The sequence below is a fragment of the Mastigoproctus giganteus genome, chromosome 10 (genome assembly GCF_048544385.1).
Source record: "Mastigoproctus giganteus isolate SK-2022 chromosome 10, ASM4854438v1, whole genome shotgun sequence".
Classification (NCBI taxonomy): domain Eukaryota; kingdom Metazoa; phylum Arthropoda; class Arachnida; order Uropygi; family Thelyphonidae; genus Mastigoproctus; species Mastigoproctus giganteus.
Genome location: NC_143584.1, coordinates 32375623 through 32386687, shown reverse-complemented (window position 1 = coordinate 32386687; position 11065 = coordinate 32375623). Strand labels below are relative to the sequence as shown.

General features: G+C 37.8%; 1 protein-coding gene across 1 annotated transcript; it reads right to left on the bottom strand.

Annotated features, from left to right (window-relative positions):
* Positions 1 to 6048: 6048 nt before the first annotated feature.
* On the bottom strand, positions 6049 to 7044 carry LOC150078938 (uncharacterized). Its single transcript, XM_090382892.1, has one exon. It carries the CDS (start codon positions 7042 to 7044, stop codon positions 6049 to 6051), a length of 996 nt encoding a protein of 331 aa, XP_090239018.1.
* Positions 7045 to 11065: the final 4021 nt, after the last annotated feature.

Sequence of the window (11065 nt, the reverse complement as noted above, 5' to 3'; positions counted from 1 at the left end):
AAGTAGAGGAGCAAGGAAATTAATTGTTATATCGTGTGATGAGGTCTTGTGGCTGACTGGAAAACAACCAGGTTGGCTGATCATTAGAGTGGATTCCAGTATTGCAACTGGGTAGGTGCAGGATGTGCGGTATAGTTCTAATTATAGGTAGGAACTCACCCTGTGTGGGCAATGACGCCCCCTAATCGTTTCAGAGAGAAAGACATCTTGGAGAATTCTTGTGCTGATGGAATACGATTCATAGTATACTTTGAATGTATACTATGAATCGTATTTGTTACACTGTATGTATGGTATTGTAATACTGCGGGTTTGCCCGAATTTGACAGAGACCACCTGGTACAATAAATAAAAAAAAAGCCCGTGTGTACTATGTACGCACGAAAGTTATTTTATGTGAAAACATCTTTGACGAAAATATGAAACGGAAATTACGTCACTTCCTAAATGACGTAAATGCCGTCACTAACTTTGATTCCGTAGAGTAAGTAGAGGGCGTGAATCTGCTACTTACCGGTGGAAGGTCAAAGATGTCGCTACCAATTCCAACCCGTTTGAACTTGTTGCTCATCTTCCTTTTCTCATACTTATCAAACCAATTCTCTTTCCAAATGTCGGTAGAATCGTCACCCATGTTTTATAGTTCCATTTCTTCGTTCGATTTTCTATTATGCTGTCACTCGATAGGTGTATATAAGTTACAACAACTGAACTCTCAGACATCGGTTGACGAAGCAAATACCAAACAGCAATAATCGAATCTGACTCTGAGGTTGAGGTTGCTCACAGTGCTTCTCTGCTTGCTTTCTCTGATGCAGGGATTGTATCATCTTCGCTTAGGGGAAATGACTCATATTGTTGTCTATGACCTAGAGAAGAATTTAACCAAAGACCAGGTTCTAGAGGACATTTTCTATAAAAATCTTACAGTTCAATTTCACCATGGTTGATATTAGAAAAGAAATAACACTTCGCTTTACTACAAAAGCTAATGCGAAGAGCTGCACTCATTGGGTATTGGGCTCTCTTACCCCGAATTCATAAAGCACTTATGACCCTATTCTTCGTAGGCTTGACTACACATAAGTTTAGACCTTTCTTTGCAGTCACCAAGTCATCTGTCTTGGGTATGGGCATACCAACTAAACGTGCCATCAATAAACCCCAAACTGCAGCCATTACTCGTGTAAAGGACACGTTTATGGGGAGTGTCCAAATAAAAGCGATGTCCTGTCTCTGCAAATTTTCGTACCAGTAAACGGGACTCAAAACATTTAATACGTGACTCCAACTGCCCAGAGTTTTTGCGCGCCAAAGAGGATGTTACGCTATGAAAATCTACGACTTCCATGGCGTACAACAACAAACTAATTATGGATAAGTTGTCTCTTACCACTTCTTCACCTGCAGATGATTCAATCTCTGAAGTAAGCTTGATTCAACTGAGTGCTCAGTGGTCACGATTGGTGGCGGATGAAGCCCGAAAGATGAAATGAGATATAATAACCTTACAAGAACTCTACCATTTCTGTGCTAAAATAACTGGATATCCTCTCTCTTTTAGGGTTATTCAGCCAGAACATGCTGAACCACGTATAGCCCGGTTCTATACTTCGTCATAGTCAATCCTAAATTGAACATACCCAAGACAATTAGCCTTACAAATCAATATGCTGTTTGCACAAGTGTATCAATTTTGGTGAGTTAGTCAGTCTCAGGCGAGGGTAGCGTGAACAGAAACTCGACCTCAGAACACACGCAATTTACAGACATCATACATGGCGCAATGTGCCTTAGTCGCTGATGCTCCTAAAAACCCTACTACAATATAGGACAATAGTATAAGTGTATCTATTCCTTACGGCTCTTACTTTTTTTAGTTTCGCTGTACTTCCCACCGTCTCCGACATTATATTCCCTCTTGGCTACCTTGATCAATTATTATCTTAAAACCACTCTTATTCCACGAGAAATTTAATAATATAGTTTATTAGGCTGTTCGCCTATATTACTATACATTAAGATGATGTTTCTGGTATCTTACCAATACCCACCATCAGACCAAGCTATTGGATGAACAGAAAATAGAAAGGGTTGCGAATTTGAATATTTTAGAATATTACAATTACTTATAATTCAATTACCAATTATTACAATTTGCAAATTATGATTCTAAAGTATTAAGCTTTGAATTGCCATTACAATAGAAAATAGGAAATCCAAAGTTAAACAAAGGGATTAAATTCTTACCTGGTACTTGGTAAGAATTTAATTTAATTCAGTAAAAAATGGTTAAACTAGTTTACTCCAACAAATCTGTCACGAATTTGCCGTAAACTAACTTAACCCTGTTTTTTTTAACGGTTGCAAAAAATAACTTTTTTCTTTTAACTTTACCTCTTTTTAACAGTGCACACTAAACATTATGGTCACCGTTTTTTTAGCGAAAAAAGGAGTCCGTGATGTTTAGTGTACACCGTTTTTGCTTGAATCCGTTCAGAATGTGACGGCTTAAACTAGCCTGATCTTTTTTTCACTAGTGAAAATGAAAGTCTGTTAGGAAAACTCCTACTACAAACTGTGTGGGGGGGATAATTTAGTTATTTTTATTTCTATTATTTATATTTATTATATTTATTATTTCCCCTTTTATTTCTATCCCCTTTTAGTAATTTCACCCCACTTACGCATCTGACTATTTCTTCCCAGAAAATTGTAAGTTCAAGGGGAAAGCTCCTTAAAGTTTTTAATTCCCTTTGGATAGGCTTTTACTCAGAACAACAAAAAACTCACAAATGTTGTATATAAAAAATAAGTTTATTAGGCATATTTACATGATCATAATTAAAAAGCCAAATAATAATTGAATTTATACCTAAGACAACATGATTTAGTCTCATCTTATTATATACATCTATCTTAATCTTGCATTGGTTGAAACCATCAATTACAATACCAATCCAGTTTCATTCCCTCCTGTATACATTCAATCCTGCATCCTTTAAAAACCATCAATAACAAAATCGATCCCTTTCTATAATTTTCTTCAGATATTGATCATGCATCAATTAAAACCGTTAATAACAAATTAACAATCCTCTTTCTATTAATTCTTACATAATTCAATACTTATTCATTTATCTATCATAAAGATTATTAAAAGGTATCACTGACTTCTATTTCCCATCCAAAATTTTCTATATTTATCTATTAGCTTGTCCTGGCTAATGTTCCTTCAGCACATTTCCTAAATTTAACTTATCCTTGCTACTGAGTAATTCTTATGCACAGTATCTTTCTAAAGTCCTGCTACTTAATTTCGGGGTTCCTACAGTTCGTGGTGTGTATGAGAACAATTATGTGACTAACCACTTACTTTGTTATCTCGGGGCTCTGCGGCATGTCCTTTGTCTTTCTCGCGGTGAACAGCAGATCATCTCCATCTAGAACTCATCTTGCAATCTTTGGAGAGTTCGACAGGGGTTTTCGGGTTTGCTTCTTGGGTTTCGAGTACCTTTGCTCCTAAAAGAATGATTAACTCATCTGGTCAGCACGTTTGTTCTCCTTTCGGTCTGGCTCCGGATTCTATCTGCTTCAGCTCCATTACCTCCAGGCATCAGGCATTTTGTTTATCCTACAATAAGCTAACTTAACAGTGTTAAGCTTTCTCCATTATTATAGTTGCCTACTGCGCTTTAGTGAACTCAAAAAACTCTGAAAACTCTGAACTCTCCTTACTGAAACAAAACTGTGTTGGCTACTGGCTGACGGATTGACTAACTGCTACATCTTAACTTGATCCCCTCTCTTTTCCCAAACACTCATTTTTACTCTAACTGCCCAACTTACTGACATTGACTCACTCTTCCCTCTTCAACTCCTCCCCACTTTTTTTAAAACTCTCTCCGACCAAAAACAATCTTTTTTCTTTCCCCCTTTTTTCCGTCCCCATCCACAGTTTTCTTCGGAGTTTGTCACGCCTCCCCACAGTGTTTTCTACCAATCCCCTCTTTCTTTATTCATTATTTTTCCTTTAATTCGTTGAAAAGCCTCGGTCAGCCTGCCCCGTAGCACGTGAACAATACTCCCTATTTTCAACCTGTTGGATCTGTGGCCATCCGGTGTGTTCTTTGAAGTAGCCGGTTGTCCAAAACAACACATTACCCTACACGTATAACGCCTCGTCTCTAAGACATTTTAAAACCACAAAGAAGCGACATTCGTGACTACAGCATCTATTTTTGGGAACTTGAGTGTGTGTTTACGAACCGATTACCTGTCTGCGGTAATTTGGCTGTACTAATGTGTCTCGGAATGACCCTCACTTGTTTGTCGCACTAAGCCACCCGCTGTGCTTTCCGTAGTGTTCCTTGTTTTAGCGAAGGTAAGGCTAATTGTTCTGTTTTCGTTTCACTACCCTTTCCCAGGACAACTAATTTGGTTCTGCCAGTGCTATGTAGGAATTTTTACAATAGGAATAATTTTAATATTTTCAACCCCTTCCAGAATAAATTTTATTTCGAAACTGCAATTTTATTCCTATATCTCATTAATGGCAAGAATCTAAACAAAAAGAACTAATTTTTCAAATAATAAAAAAATCAGATTTTTTTTGTAAGATTTTCAATATTCTTACAAAACGAAGGTATGGGTTCCCGGCCTTGTGGCATAGTGTTTAGGTTAGGGCGTCACCTGTAGTCTCCCACAACTGCGCCATCTGTACTCTCGTGAAGTATACAGGACTCTGCAAATGCCAGTGGCATGTTCTATAGTATTGTGTTGGGTTCTGTTGTTTCTCTGGTTTCATCCGCAGGACCCCTAATGGGACTATACGTTGCCCACCACAACCACCACTGGGAAGTGAGCCAGACTGCCCATTATACTCTGGCTGGCCTCTGCCAGGGTTGCCTGAGCTTCCTGGCAGAGGGGCATAGTGCTTAGGGTAACGCGCCATCTGTGGTCTCCCACAACTGCACACCTGGAAGAGGACTATCTATTGTATTTCTGCCTGCTCTACTGTCTTGCAGAACGGCATTCACTCTAACGAAAAATCCTAGTAATTAGCAGCCAATCAGCGCTAAGCAGTGGGTGGAGCTAAATCTGGCCTTCACTTGCTGTCGCAAAGATCCATGAGTAAGAATCTTGTTCTAAAGTTTAGCCTTCCCCTCTGTTCCATTTTACAGCGCTCTTGTTGTTTCCGCTAACTAATATTTTGAAGAATTTTACTAGTAAGGACTAGTAGAAACGGATTTTGGGATTTACTGCAACATATACACTAACTATAGAGAAGTTAAGACATAGGAGGGGTAGAAGAGCGATTGCAGAGAAACCCATTTCATTTAATTCCCATGGGCCGATTAACACAATCCAATAATGCGAAATTGCTGCATTATCCGAAAATAAACTTTTGGTGTATTTGATGTAATGCAAAGCGAAGCTTCTCGGACATGACAGTTCCTTTCTTGTGCCTCCCCTAGACATACAATAAAGTTAAGATAATACTGTTTCCGTGTAATTCGAGAGAAGCTGAGCTAAGCCTGGCACATAAATAACATCCAACATGGATGTTATTTATGAATTCAAAATATCAGTATGATAAAATACGTGATTTATCAGTGAGAACAAAAGCCATGAATACGCAGTGCTTTTGGAACAATCCCCTCCCCACCTTAAAGATTTTTAAAACAATATTTATACTTTTACTTCAAAGAAAACGGGAAGGTTGTGGGCAATCGAAAATAAATAAATATCACACTGATGTCCGTAAAATAGAAATGTAGTTCATTAATCATATATATTAGAGAGACAGACAAAAAACAAATTATTATTTTTTTTATTTACAATGCTTTATTCATTTATGTTAGAAAATTAATCTGATTACAGTAGTATTTTTGCCATATTTCAAAACAGAGTTCATACTGTACATCCCACACTGTAATATTATGAGACAGGTGCTGGTAATATATGCAAAATATGCTTGACCTCGTGCAATGGAAACAATTCCTTTGACGGTTATTTATATACTTTATTAAAATCTATTTCCAAACATTATTGACTTACACACTTTCCTTGCACCATTTTCTGCCCTGGAAGGGCACATGAAACTACCCTACATTTCTTAGAAAGTGGATCAAAGGCCTCTCCACAAGAACAATCGCTAACCTTTCCAACCTCGCAGCCTGCTCCAATATCTATGTCCAACAAAACGCCCAAACTCTGTCCACTGCCATCTCTGGGAAGGATTACGTCAGCGCACATTAGAGATGAATCCTTGATGCCATTGCATCGAGCACAGTTAATATTCCTGTACCTTTTTTCTCTTGTTTCCACAGGATCTCTGTAAGTATAACAATCACGTAGCACAGAGTAATTCTTATAATCAGATGGACATACACCGATCTCAGATCTGCTGCAGGATCTTTCAGAGTCCCTCAAGTTCCTCGCATTAGTTCCCACGTTGCAGTAGCGAAACTCCGTTCGATTTAGTGTATCATTCCAGAATCTCAACCCCCACAACTGCACAGCTGAATCGTAGACAATATTCTCTTTGATGTATTCGTCACTCAAACCATTATCAAAACAATCCACGAAAATCTTCCAGGAAGCGATATTTGCACTGTCACCATTGCACAAAGCACAATAATAATTCTTGTAGGTAATGCCACTGTCCTTGCTTACAACCGGAACGTTGCCAAATGGATCGACTTTGAAGTCTGTTTCTCGTGAACAATTATTCTTTATTTCTAAATCTCTCCAATCTGGACTACACTCGGCAACAGCTAACACCTCTTTGCTTTCAGTCACTTGAATACACTTTACTCCCTCGTGTTTCAGTTCAATTGTCCGATAGGGAGAATCAATACAGCAGTCTCCAAAAGTTTCACAAAGGATATCGCATTTACAGTTACCAGGGTCCAACAATCCACCAGAGCATATATTTGAACATCGATTGCCGTTTTCCACATAATTGAGATCAAGAAAAATTACTGGGCATGAATATAACGGGATTAAGAAACTTAAACAGGTCTTTATTAGAAAATTCATAACGACCGCCTTATTTTATATTTTTCGCACTTAGAATAAGTCAGTAGAACAAAAGAAATGATCCTTTTTGACGGTCTTTAATTCCTTCGACGATTGTATTCTTAAGGAATTCTGAAGTCGTATTCCTAAAAGAAAAAAAATTTCTTTCAATTAGTATATATAACAAACTACAACTTAATAATTTTCGGATGTTTCTTATGGAATAACTGAACTCTGAAGAAATATAATATAGAACCTGTTGCATTACATAAAGAGATCTAAAATAATTTTAGTGTACGCATTACACCGCCAGAGGCGTTCATAACTTCATTGTAAATGGTTAATTACAGTTGATATACAAGAACATCACTAACACTGTCAATGCATCTTTGTTTTGTGAGAACTGGAAACCGTTTCTTGTCAGAAGCTCAAATTTGTCTTTATCCCTCCTTAATTGTAATTCAAGATGGCGATGACCTTACCTGCTTTGTCTTCTTTTCGAAAGTTACCATTCGACAAAGCTCATACAAAATCTAAAACGGCATATGAACGAAATCAACACGAGATATGGCCATGAGGTTTACTATTAGAAAAAGGAAACTTGGTTCCACATCAACTTAAAAGACTGACCAGTGGAATTCATTACTTAAGGCCTCTCTGCATCCTCCTAAAATTAACATTGGGTATGGTATCATATAAGTTGGATAAGCTGACTAATTTTAGCTTAATTTGAAAACGCGCTAAAACTGTGGAAGTTTTTCGATAGATGACAAGCTTTTGCCATCAATTATACTGACCAATTTACAGTATACGGTTATTGTACAATTGTCGAACAAAACGGTTCAACAGGCCATATCTTTCGTGTTGCAGTGGCTGATACTGCCTCGGCGTTTGTTGATCGTATCATCTATAGAGGCTTGTCTTTCTCCATTTGCCACTTAAATCTCATATATGCATCAACGAACCCTCATGGACTCCTTGCCATTTCTTATGTTTTAGAACGAATCAGCAACTTAGGCCATATACAACTCTATTATGTAATATTAGTTTATTATTATTATTATTATAATCAGTTTATTGATCCTATATGATTCATCCCTGGACAGCCATAGGCTAGGAGGCTGATGACTACATACTTAGGTGCGAGTTACCACATACACAAGAGGTTCCATTACAGTACATGTGAGTCCCACTTGATAAAAGTTTACAGGAGTCATATTTACAATGTATTGTTTGCATGAGTCATAATTATAAAATCTTATCAACAACAACAGCTATTCAGAGTATCTTTAAATTTACTATTCAAAGACATTCAATTTAAATGGAAGAACGTTTTGGGTGGAATGTTAGTAGGATCAACCTTATGAGTAAGATACAAGACGGTCAACATTATACAAAGTTAGATCCTTGTCTCACATTAGCCCAAGATCCAAATGAGCGGTCACCTTCGAAGTTGAAGCACTCTACTATAATTGGAATGTTAGTTTTTATTTTCCTGTTAGAGATCGTGAACTGGGCTGATTTTCTTGAGTCAGAATGCAATACAAATAGTTCTCCAGTCTCCGAAATATCCTATTGGCTTATTGGCATATTGCTTCTGCCTTTCGAAACCTGCCGGAATTGATAAAAAAAAATTTAAAGTCGCCCGCATACATATCGTAAAGTTGTTGTTATTAGCTAAGAAAGGTTCCAGACCTGCAGTGGCAGAGAGTATGCCACCTTGCGGAAAACTCTTTGATATTGTGAAAGAGGCTTCTAAGTCCTGGTGCGTAGCAGTAATCTTTCGCTCGTTGAGCATGCGGCTGAGTATTTATAATAGGTTTTTTCCAACATTAAAATAGTTCTCCAAGATGCCGATGAGCGCTGGTATAGAGATATTATCATATGCAGCATAAATGTCAAAAAAAACAAACGAACATTGGGTCTTGCTATGTAATGTGTTTTGTATACGTAGGAGAGTATCCATGAGGTTGGTTGTTGTTGTTGATCTGCCTGGTAATGCAGACATTAAGGTCTATGCGGAAACTGATTTAGGGTTGAGTGAATCGTGTTTTCAAAAATTTTTGTACGGTACAACTGATTGCAATTGATCAATAGTCCTTGATTTCTTTAGGGTTCTTAACTTTAAGGACTGTTTGAAATAGTTGCTTCATGCTTGTGGAATACTCCACTTTTGAGAATTTCTTGAAACATACATTTATATATATAGAAGTGCATCTGTTACGAAAGGACTACTTATTTTAATGATAAAAACTTTATTATCCTGCTCTATAGTGGCCTTGTTTTTTGGTAGATTTCATTATGGCATTTTGAAGGTCCTGGAAATTGAGGAAATTTCAGAATACTTTCGTTTTTAATGGCGTCTAACAACTCCAGGATCCTGTTTCTATTTTTATCTAAATTAAGTTGGTTTTGCATGAGTGGGGTTCAAGGTGGAAGCAGCCCAGTCATTAAAGACCTGCTCTCTCATGTGACGTTTATTAGCTCTGTGATCAACAATTATTTTCGCAGTCTTTCACTATGAAAGGATGGCTCTGCTACGTTCCTGCTTTGGTTTAAAGAAGTTGGATCCTTCCTTCTTGTAGCGTGTGTGACCTACTGGAAGGCCTTTTTTTCATTTTCGGAAATAGTTTTGTTTCCTACGTTTGTAGAAGTATATTTGTACAAGTGTGTATATTTCGGCCACCGATCAATTTGTACGCACAATGGCCATACGAAACTATGTATTAAGAAAGTCACAGATAGAAGAAATGCTAATAAATGCAAATAGATGCAGCGAAAACTGTGACATGAGGTTATGACCTCGTTGAATATAAAGACTGCACAGGCTCTGTGACTGCAGTAATCTGAATTCAGAGAACACACGTTATCTTTCGGGCTTTAAAAAGGTCTTATCGTGGATGCACCTTTAGTAACAGCCATGATTTAAGAAACGAAAGACATAACCAGTTTCTCAAAAGAATCCAACTCAAAGATTTTTTATGACTGGAAAGCAAGAAGTTCTTCGATATTTCAAAGGCGTAAATATGACAGAAAAAACGATACTTATTGCGAAGCAGTCATGTTCTAAGGAGGACTGAACGGAAAAAATAGGACATCCATTGTGCAGCAAACAACATCTGAATTCAACAAAGTCCAAATTTGTCCTCTTTCAACCCGTACCACGCTCAGAGAATTGATGACATGGGTATTGGCTGTCGCTTGCCTATTTGGAAGCCACCTGGTTCAGCGAGAAACGAAAAAATCCACTTGCAGGGATGCCGAAAACGTCGTGATTGAACAGCGAAACAATAGAAGAAAGTCACGTGGTCAGACGAATCACGATACACTTTGTTTAGCACTGATGATAGACAGAGTGTAGCGAGAGCCTTACGATGCAATACCCTGTTTACCTTGTTAAGGCAAACGAAGCATTTGGAGGTGGTATCATGACTATGTTTCCCTTACCATACTGGTAAGGGAAACATAGTTTTGTTGCCATGGGATGAGTCCGTTGATATTTACACCGGTGGAAGGTCAAAAAATATCCAGGAAGTACCTGAATTTTGTAAAAATCTACTGCACCCTGCAATGTTGCACTTTCATCAATGTGGTAGTCATCTTATGGATGACAGTGCAACATCGCATCGTGCCAGAATCATGCAAGAATGGTTGGGAGAACATGAAATGGATTTATACCACCTTCCCTAGTTCCCACATTCACTTTATCTCATTCCTATTGAGAATGTATGGAATGTGCTGCAGAGTTATTCGGCAACGAAGTCCTATTCCTTCAACTTTGTCGTAGTTCTGCGATATATTTCTGGAAGAAAGGTTACGATTAGACCAAAATGCGCTAAAACATCTTATAAAATCCATGCCATGTGCACACTTGCCTTTATAATAACGAAAGGCGGCCCGATTCGATATTGAATGAAGGTGCGTAATTTTTTAGTCATGTTGTGCTGGCTAAAGCACTTGGAATAACTAACAGAGAACCTCTATTTGCTCAGTCTGAGATCGGTTAAATACTAATACATCCCGAATTAAACGGGCTTTTGAG